The sequence below is a fragment of the Eutrigla gurnardus genome, assembly GCF_963514095.1.
Source record: "Eutrigla gurnardus genome assembly, chromosome: 7".
NCBI classification, from domain to species: Eukaryota; Metazoa; Chordata; class Actinopteri; order Perciformes; family Triglidae; genus Eutrigla; species Eutrigla gurnardus.
Window position 1 is genome coordinate 24,459,436 of NC_139921.1, and position 17,188 is coordinate 24,476,623.

Here is a 17,188-nt window from a genome sequence, read left to right on the forward strand (position 1 = left end):
CTATAGACGAGTGTGTGTGTGCGTGTGTGTCACCTGCAGAGAATCACATGTTTATTTCCAATTCATCCAATAGAGTGTGTGTTACCTGACTGTGTGTGTGTGTGTGTGTGTGTGTGTGTGTGTGTGTGTGTGTGTGTGTGTGTGTGTGTGTGTGTGTGTGTGTCACCCCCATGATGAAGCGGTGGCCTACATAACACGGCAGAGCGAGTCACCGTCACATCTCCTGTGTCTGTATTGATCTATATTCACACTGCAGCGTTTACTACCGAACCCCGAGAGTCGAGGCTTCTGCAGCGCGACACGTGGTGGAGGAGAATAGAAGCTGACACACACACACACACACACACACACACACTATGATTGTTCAGAGCAGATGAGAGCTAACAGCTTGTGGATGTTTGAAGGGGATGAGAGAGATGGAGAGAGAGTGAAGGGTGTCGCATGCTGATGATTCAGCTCTCGCTGCACCAACCGGACGGTATAAAGATAATCAAGCCAATCCATCTCATGCTCTCCTCCTCCAACACGCTCGGGTTCTCCTTGTTGTTGTGAGGGATGGGAGTTGTGTGGGCTCTTCACAGATGGATGGGGGGGGGGGGGGGTGTTGGTCTCCTACATGCATCACGCTGCTTCAGCCTGGAAGTCTGGGAAACTCCCCCAATGTAGGCCTCCGTCCCTCTGGTAATGGATTCCATCACCAAGAGTTAGTGCTCTGTGTGTGTGTGTGTGTGTGTGTGTGTGTGTGTGTGTGTGTGTGTGTGTGTGTGTGTGTGTGTGTGTGTGTGTGTGTGTGTGTGTGTGTGTGTGTGTGTGTGTGTGTGTGTGAGAGAGAGAGAGAGAGAGAGAGAGAGGTTGCTGTGAGTGGATCCACCATGTTTGAGGAGGAGGAGTCTGTCCGTCCACCTCCACCTCGTCTCCTGCCTCTCTGCTGCTTTGTCTCCACGGTAAACAGGAGCCGGGCTCTGTGAGCGATGACTTTATTAGCTCCTGCCAGCTGTGACCAAACCCTTGGGTGTTATTGGCGGGGTGATGTCGGCGGCGGTGTGTGTCTGTGTGTGTGTGATGCTGTCAGGGGGGAGACGAGGAGGGGGGGGGGGGGGGACAGGGGAGGGAGCCAGAGACGAGGGAGTACCCCATGAGAACCAGAGAAACTCCCTGGCAACCAGAGACGGGATCAACACGAAATGGGGCGCCCCCCACCATTCATCCTGCATGGAGAAGCCAAATGACTGAGATTGAGAATGGGGGGGGGGGGGGGGGGGGGGGGGGGAGGGAGGGGGGAGGAGGAGAGAGGGAGGGAGGGTGCAAATATAAGAATCAGTGTAAAACCATCAGGCTGGTCTGCAGGTTTCCTTCTGCTCTGCACCTTCTCTGTCTGCAGACATGAGTCCCTGAACGCATCACAACAGCCAGTTAGAGAGAGAGAGAGAGGGAGAGAGAGAGAGAGACACAGAGAGAGACACAGAGACCACGTGGGTGCTAAATGCATGTTTAAGTTCACTTTTAAGCCCCATTAACAATTGATAACTGTGGGAGCAAAGAAGATATAGATCCCTTCTTCCAGGGGAACGTCTCCAACGACCACGTGCACACGCACGTCACAAACACGACCCCACCATGCACGCGCGCACACGTGCACGCACAGCCCCGCTCCTTGATGTTAATTGCCGCAATGTAATTCATGATGATGACTCAGTGAATCGCAGTCCGCGAACGTGATTGTCGGTGTGAATCTGTTTAACCGTGCGCGCGCGTGCGTGCGTGTGCGTCCACGAGCTCCGCACCGGATCATCGTCCGTGGGGAGGGGAGGGGGGGGGTCAGACGCGTGCCACACCCTTGTGGAGTAAACAAAGGCATGGTGGGACATCCGAGCCTCCTTCATCATCATCATCATCATCGTCGTGATGAAGAGGGAGTTGAGGGTCTCATCATAATCAGGGAAAGTGGCTGCTGCTTAGACATGAGAGGCATCTTCACAAAAACACGCCCCCTCGTTTCCACGCGCACATGCGCACACGCACATCCCCAAAAAACCCCAACCTCCCCTTTGTCTGGTCGCCTCGCGGAGCCCCGGAACAGGAATTCAGCCGGAGAGGAGCGTGGATGTATGGACCAGACTGTCTCCTCCCCCACACGAGCACGCGCACACACACATACACACACACGCACACTCCTCCCCCTGTGCACACCCCCTCTCCCCCTGCCTTTGTGTGTGTGTGTTTGTGTGTATGTGTGTGTATGTGTGTGTGCGCCGTGAAGCTGACTGCGTACCCGAACACCGACGGAAGCCTCGCATAGAAAATAAGCTTTTTTTCCTCCTTTTAGGAATTTCAAACGTGTCCGCGCGACACATTCCGTGGAATATAATAGGGAACACGCGCGTGCGTCTGGAGAGGGGGACCGGCGGACGCACGTGAGCCTCTCACGTAACCGGAGGAACGGAACGGAGGACCGTTACCGGCCAGGGTCGCGAATCGGACTTTCCACCATCAGCAGCCCCCCCTCTATCTCTCACTCTCTCTCCCCCTCTATCTCCCCCTCTCTCTCTCCATCCCTCTCTCTCTCTCCCCTCTCTCTCTCCATCCAGCCTCTTTCTCCTTCAGGGATCCCAGAATAGCCCCTCGCAGGAGTGCTTCCCCCTGAATATCATCGGGTGGGCAGTTTTTTGGGGGGGTTTGGGGGGTGGGAGGGGGGAGACTCGCCGGGAGATGGATTAAAAAGGGGGGACGGTGCACCGCCAAACTGGAGCAGCACGCACGAGCACGCCGGGGGGGAAGGGGGCGACGGGACTCGGTGAATTCGCGGAGCCCCCGGGACAGAGGTGAGTGTCCGGTGCTGTTAGCTGCCCCCACCCTGCATGCTTACCCCCCCCTCCCTGAGCTGAGAGGTTAAACAGGGGGGTAAAAACTCAAACTCAGCACATGGTTTTCACCTTCATAATGACTGATCTCATACAATCTGCAGATTCCTGTTATCAAATAGAGACACGATGCTTTAGTCCTGAGCAGCAGCTACATGCACTGTGACATGCATGCCGCTACTATGTGTGTGCATGTGTATTATGGGATAGATAGCAGCTTAGCGTGGTGCTAGGTGAGCCCAGGTAAGGGAACCCTCCACATCAGTCCAGCATGTGGCCCTTCATGTCTCTGCAGTGAACATCATGGCTTTGCAGCAAAGCTGGAACTTTCTTCATGGAAGGGTCCTGAGGATGAGAACCTCCTCTTATGTTCACCTCATTCATTTCCGAGTGGGTGTGTGCCGGCCGTGAGATAGGAGAGCATCATCCATTAGCTATAATATCAAACATACAGAAACCTTTGACCTCTGTGGAATCGACCCAAATATGTTCTCACGCTAATAATAGTTTGTTTGATCTACAGAGTTCAAATCCATCCTATGATAATACGACAAAATAAAAACAGAAACATGCATTCTTAAGAACTCTTCCATCAAACATTTTCATGTTCATCAAATGACATAATAAGCACAACAGCTGCATAATAATCCAGTGATTGACGTGTTTCCCCTTTAAGTGAGACAATTCTATACACAATTCATGATGTTTTTCATCCATTAATCAGCTATTCAGTTTTTTTTGTTAAACGTCATGAAATAAGTTAAACTGTCTCGGAGCAGAGAAGCTGCAAATCCTCACTTTTGAGAAAACGAGGTCATGTTTGCTGTTTTTGTTTGGAAATAAAAAAATAAAAAAAAGAATAATCATCCAAATAGCTGCAGATTAATTTCCTCGCCTGCAAATTGATTGTGTGATCGTTTTAGCTCCGCCATGCCGTTAGAATACTGTGAAATGATCACACTCAAGTATTATATATACACGGGAAATGAAAGTAAAGACAACATGAACTTGATATGAATCATATAATACGGCCGTTGTCTAAACTCGGCTGAGCACCTATGGGGACCTCCCAAAGCTCCTATGGGTGCAGTCCCCAGCACCATCATAAACCATCAAATTAAGGATGAATGTTTGGAAGAAAGGCATAAATCCCTTCAGTCCACTTCCACACTCTTGTTCCGATATCTCCACCTCTACCTCCACCTCCCCTCCACCTCCCCTCCCGTGTTGGTCCTCACTGAGTCTTGTATTCCTGACAGACTGACAGATTGTTCCTGTCCACCTCAGGCTACACAACCCACCTCCTTCACACACACACACACACACATAAATGTCCATTGCTTAAGATATGCAAACCCTGCCGTAATGTTTGCAAGCACAATTTGCAGTTGCACACACACACACACACACACACACACACACACACACACACACACACACACGTCGAGCCCCAGAGGACAAATGCTGGTTTGATAGATAAACAGGCCTCCTTCTTCAGTAAAGAGGCTCATTCAGTGTGTGTATGCGTGTGTGTGTGTCTGAGTGTGTGTGTGTGTGTGTGTGTGTGTGTGTGTGTGTGTGTGTGTGTGAGAGGTTTAAGTGCTGACTGGAGGAGGTCACTGAGACCAGGCGGCTGGGAGAGTGAGACCCAGGACCCAGCCTCCTCCTAAGCCGCTTTCAGCTGTACTGGAATCCATCCATGCCAATATCCTCCTTGTCTCTGATCCTCACCCCCTCCTCCTCCTCCTCCTCCTCCTCCTCACCCCCTCCTCCTCCTCACCAGCCCCCTCAACCCCCACCAGCACCACCAGACATGCAGACGTACACAAACTAGAGCTTCACTCTTCTCCTTTTATCAATCTTCTTTTTTTTGTGATGACTTTGATCTGCGCTTATCTTGTACCCAGTTCTCCCCTTATTCTCCTCTCCCCTCCTCCTCTCCTCTCCTCTCTCCTCACTCCTCCTCTCCTCTCCCTTCCTCTTCATTTCTAGCGGTCATGGAAATTAGACTGTAGAAGGCTTTGATTCTCGGTGCCTTACACCGCCTCAGGGTCGAGCCCTCTTATCTGGGAGAGAGGAGATGATGGAGAGGAAAGGATGGAGAGGAGAGGATGGAGAGAGGAGAGGATGAAGAGGAGAGGATGGAGAGAGGAGAGGATGAAGAGGAGAGGATGGAGAGAGGAGAGGATGGAGAGGAGAGGATGGAGAGAGGAGAGGATGGATAGGAGAGGATGGAGGGGAGAGGATGAAGAGGAGAGGATGGAGAGAGGAGAGGATGGAGAGGATGGAGAGAGGAGAGGGAACAGAAGGGGGAGAGGTGTCGAGACAGAAGGACAGGCGGGAGAGAAGGCGTAGAAAAGGTCGACAAAGCAAAGAGGAATTTATCGTTGGACTGCAAAAAAGCTCAAACGGCAAAGAGAAAGAGAGGCGGAGAAATAAGCAAACATCAAGCAAACAGGAGATGAAAGAGGCAAAGTGGTAGAGATGCCACGGCAGCTTTTAGCCAATATGACTTTCCTTTTTTAGTATTTTTGGATTGAAGCCTCAGATCAGCTGCTTTTTCTGATCTTATTCAATCTGCCTGACATTTGGGCAATTTGTGAGCCCCGGAAAGGGAAATTGCGAGTACAAAATGTCATTTACACGATACCTGGAGAGCAAAGCCTCCACTGGAACCCATTCTTAATACTTACGTTCATTCTGTCAGCTCAGCAGTTCCTGACAGCATGTGCATGTTTTTAGAGAGCGACGCACCTGGAAAAAAAAGAGTGGAGAAAGAGAGCTAATGAAAGAAAGGGTGACGACGTCGGGAGACATAGTTGGTAGATTGAAGGCAGGAAGAGGAACGGATGGATGGAAGGCGATTTGAGAAAGTGATAATAGAAGGGGACGCAGGGGGGTGGGAGAGGTGAAGGGTGAGGGAGGAAGGAGAGGTGAAGGGTGAGGGAGGAGGGAGAGGTGAAGGGTGAGAGAGGAGGGAGTGAGGAGGAAGGGAACGGGGAGAAGGACCGAAGCTGTAGGGGAGATGTGAATATTTAACTGTGTTTAGTTTTCCATCGGGCCCTCGGCTCTGACTCTCTCTGAGGCCTCGGATCGCCTTCAGGTTATTGATGGCGTCGGCGTGTTTGTGTGTGTGTGTGTGTGTTTGTGTGTGTGTGTGTTTGTGTGTGTGTGTGTGTGTGTGTGTGTGTGTGTGTGTGTGTGTGTGTGTACATCAGGAAAATAGATGTAGGCTGTGGAAATCATTTCCCTTCTGAATGAGAATGTAATCTTTCTGTTTGTAGATTTCACTGTGACTTTTCCACATCTTAATAACCTTGGTTGTGTGTGTGTGTGTGTGTGTGTGTGTGTGTGTGTGTGTGTGTGTTTTGTGCACCGTAGTGTAAAAAACAACTGAATAATGCGCCTCATTACCAAACAACACAATAACAGAATACATTTTTACTAACAAGACGTCTCATTTTTCAAACGAAGGCGTTTTAACTTGTGTACTATAGAACCGTTTGGCCTTAAAGGGACAGTTCACTCCAAAATACACAATTTGCCTCTTACCTGTCGTGCCATTTGTCAATCTAGAGGATCTCAGACCAAAACAATCTGGAGTGATCCACATCACTAAGAGGCCTGGCAGAAGTCCAGCTGATTCGTAATGCTTTCAGAAATACTGAAAGCATCTCCTCTGACTTCTCTTTGCAATCTGTCATCCCAACAGGCTGCGACTGGCCCCACCCCAAGATGGCGTCCCCCAAAAACAAAGCCAAGAAGAAGCAACCCAAAGACAGCATGACGCTGCTGCCGTGCTTTTATTTTGTAGAGGTATGTGTACAGATGGGTTGGCTGCCGTGCTTTTATTTTGTAGAGGTATGTGTACAGATGGGTTAGCTGCCGTGCTTTTATTTTGTAGAGGTATGTGTATAGATGGGTTGGCTGCCGTGCTTTTATTTTGTAGAGGTATGTGTACAGATGGGGTGATGAATAGTGAATATGTCGTGGTGAGTTTCTATGTTGGGTGCATCTGGGTGAGTCTGACCTCTAGTCTGACCTCTAGTCTGACCTCTAGTGGAAGCAGCGTCTGATGTTTTTCACAAGTCAATATTGTGATGTCATCACTTTCTTCTCATCCCTTGTGTGTGTGTGTGTGTGTGTGTGTGTGTGTAGCTCCCCATCGTTCTGTCCTCCTTGGTGTCCCTGTACTTCCTGGAGTTGACCGATGTCTTGTCCCCGGCGATGGTGGGCTTCCGTTGCCACGACCGCGACCTCTCCATGCCCTACGTGGAGACGGGCGACGAGCTCATCCCTCTGCTGATGCTGCTGAGTTTGGCCTTCGCCGGTCCTGCAGCGTCGGTAAGTCCCTCACACACACACACACACACACACACACACACACATCGATGTAAATGTGGGTCTTTCTTCTTAAAGTAGCAGCTTCTTGTTCTTATAGAGATCAATACAAACTGAGCTTAGAGAGGCGGAGCTCCACTCTCAGAGAAAGCAAAGGTATCCCTCGCTCTATCCGACGAATCTCATTTTATTTTCATCTCATTTAATTTTTACAAACTCTTAGTGGCTTAGGTAACGTCAACATTTTATCTCTGTTTTGGTCTCCACCAACTCCTGAGAAAAACATCTTGAACTTTAACTGACATCGCTAACGTTCCCATTTGGTTGGTTAATCTGACTTATTTTATTTCGCTTCATCTGAAAACTGACACCACGGCTTGTTGAGTAATAATTCCTGTGGGTTTTTTTATGTAAAAAAAGAAAAGAAATTGAGTAGTAAAGCTTTGTAAGAACACAATCCTCCCACATAGAGTCAGAAGGATTAAATCTGGTCTCGGAGGCCCAGCGATATAATGCGTCACGGGGGTTCAGGGCTTTTATTTGTGAACGCTACACACACACAGATACACAAACACACACACACACGCCGCTCACAAAGCAAATTCAATCTCCCCTCAGAAACGCACAATCAATGGACACACTGATAAATACACACCTGACATTCCAATACATCCCCCTCCCGATCAATACACGCTGCTAACCCCACCCGCCGCCTGCAGACGAGCCCCGTCGCCAACACTCATCGATCACTCCGATTGGAAGTGATCGCTGTTCGATGACGCCGGGCCTCGTTCTCTCCCTGGGCTCTGGCTCGCCCCTAGATCACAATCACACGGTGATATTTGACATTAATGCGATTATTTGTCTCCTCCTCCGTAGATCATGATGGGCGAGGGCCTCATGTACTGCTTGCAGTCCAAACTGAAGACGTGTCCCAAGTCGGAGAGCAGCATCAACGCCGGCGGCTGCAGCTTCAACTCCTTCCTGCGCCGCACCGTGCGCTTCGTCGGTGCGTACGGACCGCCATGCTCTCTGGTGGGGAGGGTTGGAGGATGCACGGCCGTTGGTTGCTAGGGGACGTGGAGATGGTTGCTAGGGGGCCGGTCTTTCAGATGGCTCATTAACTGCATGGTTTTGTCCAGCAGCACTATTCTCCCGTAGATGCTTGTTCTGTTGGTGATGAAGAGGCGTTTGATAAGAATGCTTTTATCACATGGAGTCAACCGGCCGTCGATACGGAGGGCGAGGCCTTCGAAGCTCAGAGTCTCCATTTGTTGTTCATTTAACCACCAACGGTTTAACGTTGTAAGAACGCACCGCTGTCAACTTCGAGATGGAAATCGGTTTTGGCTCAGACAAATTGCTCCATTTAGCGGCTGAGCCCCTCCGCTTGACTCCACTTCTTTTAGAGAAGGGAAATAAGCTAATTACATGCTTTAAATGAAGGGTGACTTAAAAAGAAATGGGTGTGATATAACGTTCCACGGGAAACATCCGGAGGCACGCGTTGAGCTTTGAAGTGAAAAATTAATTCACCTTTGCCAAATGTTCACTGTCTGCAGGGAAAAAAAGCTCCGCGACTTAACAAACCGGAGGCTCCTGGATCACTTTGGGTTGTTCTCTTTAAGTGAAGAAAGCATCTCTAGTTCATCCGTCAAGGCCGCCTCACCGTCTCTCCATCTTCTCCCTCAGGTGTTCACGTGTTCGGTCTCCTAGCAACAGCCCTGGTGACAGATGTCATCCAGTTAGCGACCGGTTACCACGCCCCGTTCTTCCTCACCGTCTGCCAGCCCAATTACACGGCTCCAGGAGTGTCATGTGACAACAACGCCTACATCACGCGGGACGTCTGCATGGGGAAGGACCAGTACGCCATCATGTCAGCCAGGTAGGACGCGCAGACGCACGGAGAGGATTACACTATTCAGTATTCATGTCATGTGACCTGTATTTTGGGTGTTTGCCGCTGGGGGTTCAAAATATATTTGAAATATTTAAATGAATATCACGTAGTGAAAGTCTGTTATGATCTTATAAAAACGAGGCGAGGAGTCATCACAACACATGTGTGTTTGAAGAGGATTACAGGAGATTAAAATGAGTGAAATTATTTTCACGGTTGGGTTTTTGGAGTAAATCCTGATTAGTTTTTTAATGATTTGCCCCTGAAGTAAAGTTAACTGTTAATTCTTACTGTTCCCAGCAGCGTCTCATGTGCAAACAAGCATAATACGTGCATACAGACGGAATAGATTACCACTAAATATAGTTTAGATTTCCCTGAAGCGGGAAACCCGATACACGACGGAACTTTTCCCAGTAGTACAACGGCGTGAACACTTCCTGGCTGCACCTGATTGGACGAACTCTTTCACTCGGGATTTAAAACCCAAACATGGCGGCTCGTTTGGAAACATTATCTCATATTACGGAAAAAAAAACAGTGTACTGAAATGGTATCTTTTGGAAAAGTGGTTGATTTAAACCTCAGATTGGTCTTCAGAAGGATAGAACACACACACACACACACATACACACATACACACACACACACACACGTGGACGCAGATAAACACTCTTAAACACATGAAACCAGGTTTCTGATTCAGTTTCATGAACTCTAAATGAGCCCTGATGTTCCCACTGATGCCTCGTGGTGTTCTTTGTGTCTCTAATGCTCACATCCAAGGACGCACACTTCAATGGCGAACGCCACAATGTCATAGAAAAAGCAATCAGTCGGCGATAAACACACTCAGAACCCACGTTTGAAACATAAATCTTTGTCTCTCTGCCTTCACACCTAACTCTCGCCCCTTTTCTCCCCCCAGGAAAACATTTCCATCCCAGCATGCAACGCTCTCTGGCTTCGCTGCTGTCTATATCTCCGTAAGCACTTCTGTGTCTCCCTTGCCTCCTGTGATTTGTGTACATGGAGTGTGATGTCATCTCCTGCATGTGTGTATGTGTGTGTGTGTGTGTGTGTGTGTGTCTCTGATGACTTTGGAATAGTTCACTCTGTTTTCTATTAAAGTCCTTGGCGGCGTTAGAGGTGCTAAATTCAGAGTATTAATATTGCAGCGGTGACTCTTTGTAAAGATATAATAGTCATCCTGAGCAGAGATGTCATTGGCCCTCTGTGTGCGTTGTTATCCGACTTTCCTTACGTACCTGTTTAGCTGATTGCTAACCGCTCATTCTGCGCCCGTTCTGTGGTTAACGATGCTGACGCCGGTCCAACCGATGGCGTCTCCCGTGGAAGCGTAGCGTTCCGCCCATTTCCGCTGTTCACGCCATTAGCACCGTTAGCTGCTATCCGCCGGCTCAGCCGTCACTAGATATGTAAATCTGGAAGTGAGCACCTTTTTTTTTTTTATTTATCATGTTCTTGCATGGCGTTTCTTCATCCTTACAGCTGTTATCTGCGTTCAGGAAAACAAGCCGTAACTACGAGTTCTCGGCGAACGTTGCCGCCGGCGACCATAAGATTAAACTCCTGCGTAGCGGAGGAATGAAATCACTGTCACTTCATACATAAATCACAATTACATTATGGTGTTTACTCACCGAGGGTGAGGTCAGGATTTCAGGCTGCGCTGCCTTCAGGCCGAACACTCATCCCAACCTCACGGAGGGAAGACGACGCACAGGAAGTGTGTTTTTAAGGTTACATCCCCATTCATATCGATGGTAGCGTTTCGCTGTTCTGGAGTCTGCTCTAGATGTGTGTGAACTGTACAGCAAAGTAGGTAGACACACACACCCACACACACACACACACTCACACACCCCTCCACCAATGGCTATGAGCTACTGGTCGTATCACTGCTGCCTCGCTGAGCCCAGACTGCTCATTAAAGCTCAGCAGACCGGTTTGTGATGAGAGACAAAAGGCAGGAGAGGAGGAGGGAAGCAGCTGCTGCCATTGCTACGGTTACGCAATGTTGTCTCGTCTCCGCAAAGTTACGAAGCAACCCGTCAACTCTGCTGTCCGTTTCCTTCCGTGTGGTTCCACACTGCCCACCACACACAATATATATATATATATATATATATATATATATATATATATATATATATATATACTAGATATACTGCTTCCAGTCTTTATGCTAAGCTAAGCTAACAGGTTTAGTTAGATGGATCTTTATTGTCATTGCTTGTCATACAACGAAACTTTGTTCGGAGCATCTCTGGTCTCTAGTTAGCAGCTAGAAAAAAATATCAATATAATAATGTAAAGAATATATTGATGTATTTTAATATTTTGGAAGAATAAAAAGTTTGGGTTGAAATAATTGTTGAAGATCTCTGCTCTAAACTGTTCTCTCTGCAGATGTACTTCAACGCCAGCATCAGCAGCACCACCAAGCTGCTGAAGCCGCTGCTGGTGTTCGCCTTCTGCATGGCGGCGGGCCTCGCCGGCCTCACGCAGATCACGCAGCACCGCAGCCACCCCATCGACGTGTACGTGGGCTACCTGATCGGAGCCGGCATCGGGGTCTACCTGGTCAGTCACACAACACACCATATGTTAAAGGGTCTACGTTTACATTGCTGCTTTTTATTTGAATCAGCTTTTTTTTCTGATTTAGCGTGTTTGTTGGTGTTGCGGATCCGTTCTGTCCCCCCGGGGGAGAAGCTCACATTCAATGACCGAATACACATAAATAGATTTAGTTTAGTTGTTCTCGCTGTGACTGAATCGTCCCGTCTCTCACAGCATGTGAACAAACGCTCCTTCTTCTTCTTGTTAATCACATCTCCCTCCCCGTGTGGATCCCATACTTTTCTCTCCTAGAGGTTTTTTTTTTTGGCAAGTACTAAATATAGCCTTTTCTATTACGGAGGGAAGGGAGAGAGAATGAATAATCCCATCAGAATTCTCTGGAACAATTTCACACTTCATTTTAAGAAAACTTGTCGTTGCCATTCTCCACGCTCCCCTCCTCCTCCTCCTCCTCCTCCTCCTCCTCCTCCTCCTCTCTCCCGTCTCTCACGTTTCCTCCCGTCCTGAAAGGAGGAGTCTCAGAGCGAGGGAATCTGACCTCACATTAAACGGCAGGATGATGGAGGAATGTCCATTCATGCGTTCTCACCCCACTGATAGGAATATGCAGTTTTCCTCCCAGAGATTAAAGGAAACACATTTTCATGCTTCAGTGTGTATCGGTGCTTCTATCTCATGTCTCATGTGTCCCCCCCCCCCCCCCCTGTCAGGCTGTGTTTGCAGTGGGAAGCTTCAAAGCGTCGGACGAGGACGCTCCTGCTCTCCAGAGGCTGACCCCGGCTCAGCAGAAGGACGGCCTGAGGGTGCTGACCCAGCGGGGTCACGACTCCCTGTACAGGAAGACGCCCCGGGTGTCCGAGAGCAGGGAGGAACTGGGGGCGGGGCTTGGGTCCGGCGCTCGCAGTAAGGTGAGGCGGGAGAAGGCGTCGCTGGCCTCCCTGAAACGGGCGAGTGCCGACGTGGAGCTCCTGGCCACCCGGGGCCCCATGGGCAAGGAGACCATGGTGACGTTCAGCAACACTCTGCCCCGCGTCGCCAACGGCAACAGCCCCATCTCCCCCTCGGACGAGCTGCCCACCACGCAGCGCCACATGACCTTCCACGTGCCCTTCGACCCCCAGAGGTCTCGGCAGCTGGTGTCCGAGTGGAAGCAGCGTTCGGTGGAGCTCCGCAGCCAGAGCTCTCGAGACGAGGAGGAGGAGGAGGAGGAGGGCATGGAGGGAGGGGATGACGGAGGCGAAGGAGACCAGGAGATGCCGTCCTCTCTTTACCCCACGGTGCAAGCCAACAAGGGCGTCGCCACGCCGACCCCAGCCAGGATGGCGGTGGCCCCCCCGCTCGTCCACATCCCCGAGGAGGCGTCCCGGCCGCCGCCCGTCTCCCCCAAGAGCGCCAAGACCCGCGCCAAGTGGCTGTCGCTCACCGAGGGGGGAGGGGTGAAGGAGCCGGGGCCGGGGCCCATCGCCGTCTCGACCCCCCGCGTGCCCAACCAGCCGCCCAATCAGCAGCGAGTCACTCAGGTGAGGAAGCAACGCCTGGCAATCATTACATTATTATATTATATTATTAACAGGAAATGAGATTTAATAGCTGCCAAGCACTGTGTGTGACTCTCCTGATGATTTATTTAGTTGGTAAAATCTAAAAAAAAAAACGGAACACGGGGGGAGGAGGCCATTTTCACTGATTACTCTCCAATAGAAAACACTCCCACTAGGAGTCCAACTCTTATTACAGTTTGAGTGAAATGACTTTGAGGGATATTGAATATTATTACCGTTCACCTGAGTGTTAAGCTGTTATGTAAATACAAGTATCTCATTTCTGAAGCAGCTGCTTGACTTCATTGGGTAGAAAGCAGTGGGTGATGTCTATCTTCTACTGTCCTCCAGGTGATAGCCATGTCCAAGCCACAGGGTCACGGGATCACCTCGTCCGCTAAGACGTCGGAGGGCGGCTCCTCCTCCGGCGGCGGCTCCAACTGCTCCGAGTCGCCCTATTACCGCATCCCGTCGGACCGGGACAGCTGCACCGGCAGCAACCCGGGCAGCATCGCCGGCAGCGGCAGCATCGTCACCATCGACGCCCACGCCCCCCACCACCCGGTGGTGCGCGTGTCCGCCGCCAACGGCAAGCCGTGGGAGTGGAGGAACACCATCAGCGGCAACATGATGGCGGCGGAGGCGGCGGCGGACAAGCACCGCGTGTCGCTGCAGCGGCAGGACAACGTCTACCGGGACTACCGGACGCTGCCGGTGAAGACGGACTCGCTGGGCTCCTCCTCGGCCAGCGGCGAAGGAGGGATGGAGCTGCCTCCCCCGCCCCTCCCCACCTCCTCCTCCCCTCTGCCGCATCCCCACCACCTGTTTTCATCCTCCCTGCCGCCACCGCCCCCGCCTCACTCCTCCACCTCCCCCTTGCTTCCCCCGCCTCACCCGAGCTCCTCTCCACTGCCTCCTCCTCTCCCTCACCCCGCCTCCTCTCACATGCCTCCCCCTCCTCACCTGTCCTCTCAGATGTCCCCACCACCCCTTCCCTCTTCCTCCCAAATGCCCCCGCCTCCTCACCCGTCCTCTTGTCAAATGCCCCCGCCTCCTCACCCATCTTCCTCCCCTTTGCCGCCTCACCCGTCCTGCTCCGCCATGCTCCCCCCTCCCCCCCATCCCGACCTCCTGATGGAGGCCCACAGCCAGGTGCTGTCCCGCTCCTCCACCCTCCCCCGCCGGCCCTCCGCCCGCAGCCACGCCGAGCAGGAGCACTACTACAAGGCCATGCAGAACGAGAGGATGTTATAGTTGCCACGGCGATGGTGGGACTTCCAGGAGACTCCGCTGAAAGAGACGTGAAACAAAGTAGAGGATAGAGATTTTATGACTTTTCAAAATTATAAAAAAATTAATTAATAAAAAGGTTAGAGACTTTGAGACCAGAACAGCAGCTTCAGTCCAACCTGCTGGAAAGAGAAGAGGTGGGGGGGGGGAGGTCTGGCACCACTCAGCAGGGATCTCATTTACTCGCTGCTTTCACACTTTGCCCACAGCGCCGGCTCCACGGGTCTGACTGGGACAAGAAGAAAGGCCGAGTCAAAGAGAGCAGCATTAAAAACGCTCGTTCATCCTCCCTGTTTCTCTCAGACGTGCTGGGAGGAGAGAGGCTGCAGCTCAAAGAGAGATATCACAGCGAACGCCTGGGATTTGCTAAATCAAGTTTCCCTTGAGAGGCGGGATAAGACTTGAGAAAACAACTACAGGCAGTGTCTGCTTAAACCAACGCAGCTGTTTGAGATGAGAGAGGGTTGGAAAAGCTGTGAATGCAGTAATGTGAAGTCCAACACAGGTACACAGTATTAGCCACAAACCTACAAATGTGTGATCTTTTTTTTAGCCCCATCTGAATACACAAACGCCAAATCTGTCGGTATGCACCAGACAGAGCCGGCTTAGGAGGCGCCGGCTTCTGTTTGGGGTGTGAGGAGGAGGAGGAGGAAGAGGAGGAAGAGGAGGATCACGCACAGTTGGACGGATTACTGTTGTAAACATGAGAGGAGAATACGAAGGCGGCCGGGGACCGAGCAGCACGGAGGGCCAGGCTGCCGGTCTGACGGTAACCTGCCGGTCTGACGGAAACCTGCCGGTCTGACGGAAACCTGCTGGTCTGACGGTAACCTGCCAGTCTGACGGTAACCTGCCAGTCTGACGGTAACCTGCCAGTCTGACGGAAACCTGCCGGTCTGACAGTAACCCGCCGGTCTGACGGAAACATGCCGGTCTGACGGTAACCTGCCAGTCTGACGGAAACCTGCCAGTCTGACGGTAACCTGCCAGTCTGTCGGAAACCCGCCGGTCTGACAGTGACCCGCCGGTCTGACAGTAACCCGCCGGTCTGACGGAAACATGCCGGTCTGACGGTAACCTGCCAGTCTGACGGAAACCTGCCAGTCTGACGGTAACCTGCCGGTCTGACGGTAACCTGCCGGTCTGACGGTAACCTGCCGGTCTGTCGGAAACCTGCCAGTCTGACGGAAACCTGCCGGTCTGTCGGAAACCTGCTGGTCTGACGGTAACCTGCCGGTCTGACGGTAACCTGCCAGTCTGACGGAAACCCGCCGGTCTGACAGTAACCTGCCGGTCTGACGGTAACCTGCCGGTCTGTCGGAAACCTGCCAGTCTGACGGTAACCTGCCGGTCTGTAGGAAACCTGCCGGTCTGACGGTAAACTGCCGGTCTGTCGTAACCTGCCGGTCTGTAGGAATCCTGCCGATCTGTAGGAAACCTGCCAGTCTGACGGAAACCTGCCAGTCTGACGGAAACCTGCCGGTCTGTCTGAAACCTGCCGATCTGTAGGAAACCTGCCGGTCTGTTGGAAACCTGCCGACGAGCCCCGAAGCAGCTGAGGAGATTAACGTTAAAACGCACTCTTTCCCTTTTTGCATTTGTTAAATCCCAACCGGGGACGCGAGTGTCGCCCAGCGAAGAGAGCAGCCGGCCGTCGCCGGGGGCAACGCGGTACAACTAAACACTTCACACGGTGTTCATCAGGCTTTATTGATGATGATGCATTTATCCTTTATAGATCAGTAAATATCTGTTCAGCGTGTTTTTTTATTTTTCAGGTAAAGCTCTACAGGACGGCTTAACAATGTTTACAATCATCCATCATTACATCCATGTATCAGGGGTCACGAGAGGTCATCATCCTTTAGGCCTTATTAGAAAGTGATCCCACCAATCAGCTTGTTCGCTTGCTGCGTTGAGCATGTGCTGAGGAAGACCATGCCATGCAGTCAAAAGGTCCAGAAGAAGTGACCCTTCCCACAGTAGACCATGAATCCATCTAGTTATTCCACATTTTAGATGAAAAGTATTCCAGACTAACGTAGGATGGATCAGATGATGAACTGGATCAGCGTGAGAGGAAGTGTGTGTATTCATGCTGCGTTGTATAAAGTCCTTATTATTATCACTTTGTTTTCTAACTATGAAGAAGATGAGAACCCGCTTTGCTTTGAGCCGGGACCCGGATCGCACTGAGACCTGGTCTCTGGTTTCTGTGAAGTGGCGCTGGGAGGAGGAGTGTTTGTAGAGGAGCTCCGGTAGATGATGATGTCGTCGGTTTGTGCTGCATGTGTGTACGAGCGTGTTTTCTTTTATTCTGTGCCGTTACAGACGTGCTGCACTTCTCAGTGCTGGTGATTATCGTACCCCCCCCCCCCCTCCAGTTTTAACTGTAAAGAAATACTTGATATGACCTTAATATTATTAATATTACTCCGCAGGCCTCTTTTATGGGCTCATGTTTTCTATCTGTGGTGATGTGTAGCATTAATAACTCCATTGAATAAAAAAAAAAAAAAAGATTCTTAACGTTTGGTGTCGTGTTGCTTGTTGGCTGAAAATAGAGGCGGGGGCTTTTACCGCCACTCTAATGAAAAGCATCGCCTCCATTGATTCGTGGGTTATGAGTACTTTCATGCTGA

The 17,188-nt window shown here is 50.9% G+C and overlaps 1 protein-coding gene and 1 long non-coding RNA gene across 4 annotated transcripts; one reads left to right on the forward strand and one right to left on the reverse strand.

Moving 5' to 3' along the window:
* Positions 1 to 2,691: 2,691 nt before the first annotated feature.
* Positions 2,692 to 14,643, forward strand: plppr3a (phospholipid phosphatase related 3a). 2 transcript variants are annotated; one of them, XM_084013161.1, is made up of 9 exons: positions 2,692 to 2,822; positions 6,574 to 6,677; positions 7,020 to 7,205; positions 8,082 to 8,211; positions 8,895 to 9,090; positions 10,034 to 10,091; positions 11,539 to 11,712; positions 12,423 to 13,232; positions 13,605 to 14,637. In XM_084013161.1, exons 2-9 carry the CDS (start codon positions 6,597 to 6,599, stop codon positions 14,505 to 14,507), a joined length of 2,538 nt encoding a protein of 845 aa, XP_083869287.1. In that variant the 5' UTR covers positions 2,692 to 2,822; positions 6,574 to 6,596; the 3' UTR covers positions 14,508 to 14,637. The 2 variants fall into 2 exon arrangements, with proteins under 2 accessions (XP_083869287.1, XP_083869288.1); XM_084013162.1 differs by lacking the exons at positions 2,692 to 2,822; positions 6,574 to 6,677 and adding an exon at positions 6,794 to 6,812 and having other exon boundaries at positions 13,605 to 14,643.
* A 34-nt stretch (positions 14,644 to 14,677) lies between these two features.
* Positions 14,678 to 17,149, reverse strand: LOC311015755. Of its 2 annotated transcripts, none has more exons than XR_014597406.1 (3): positions 16,080 to 17,129; positions 15,625 to 15,757; positions 14,678 to 15,301 (listed from the first exon to the last, which is right to left on the reverse strand). It is a non-coding gene; the product is annotated as an uncharacterized lncRNA (long non-coding RNA). The 2 variants fall into 2 exon arrangements; XR_014597407.1 differs by lacking the exon at positions 14,678 to 15,301 and adding an exon at positions 16,023 to 16,041 and having other exon boundaries at positions 15,751 to 15,871; positions 16,080 to 17,149.
* Positions 17,150 to 17,188: the final 39 nt, after the last annotated feature.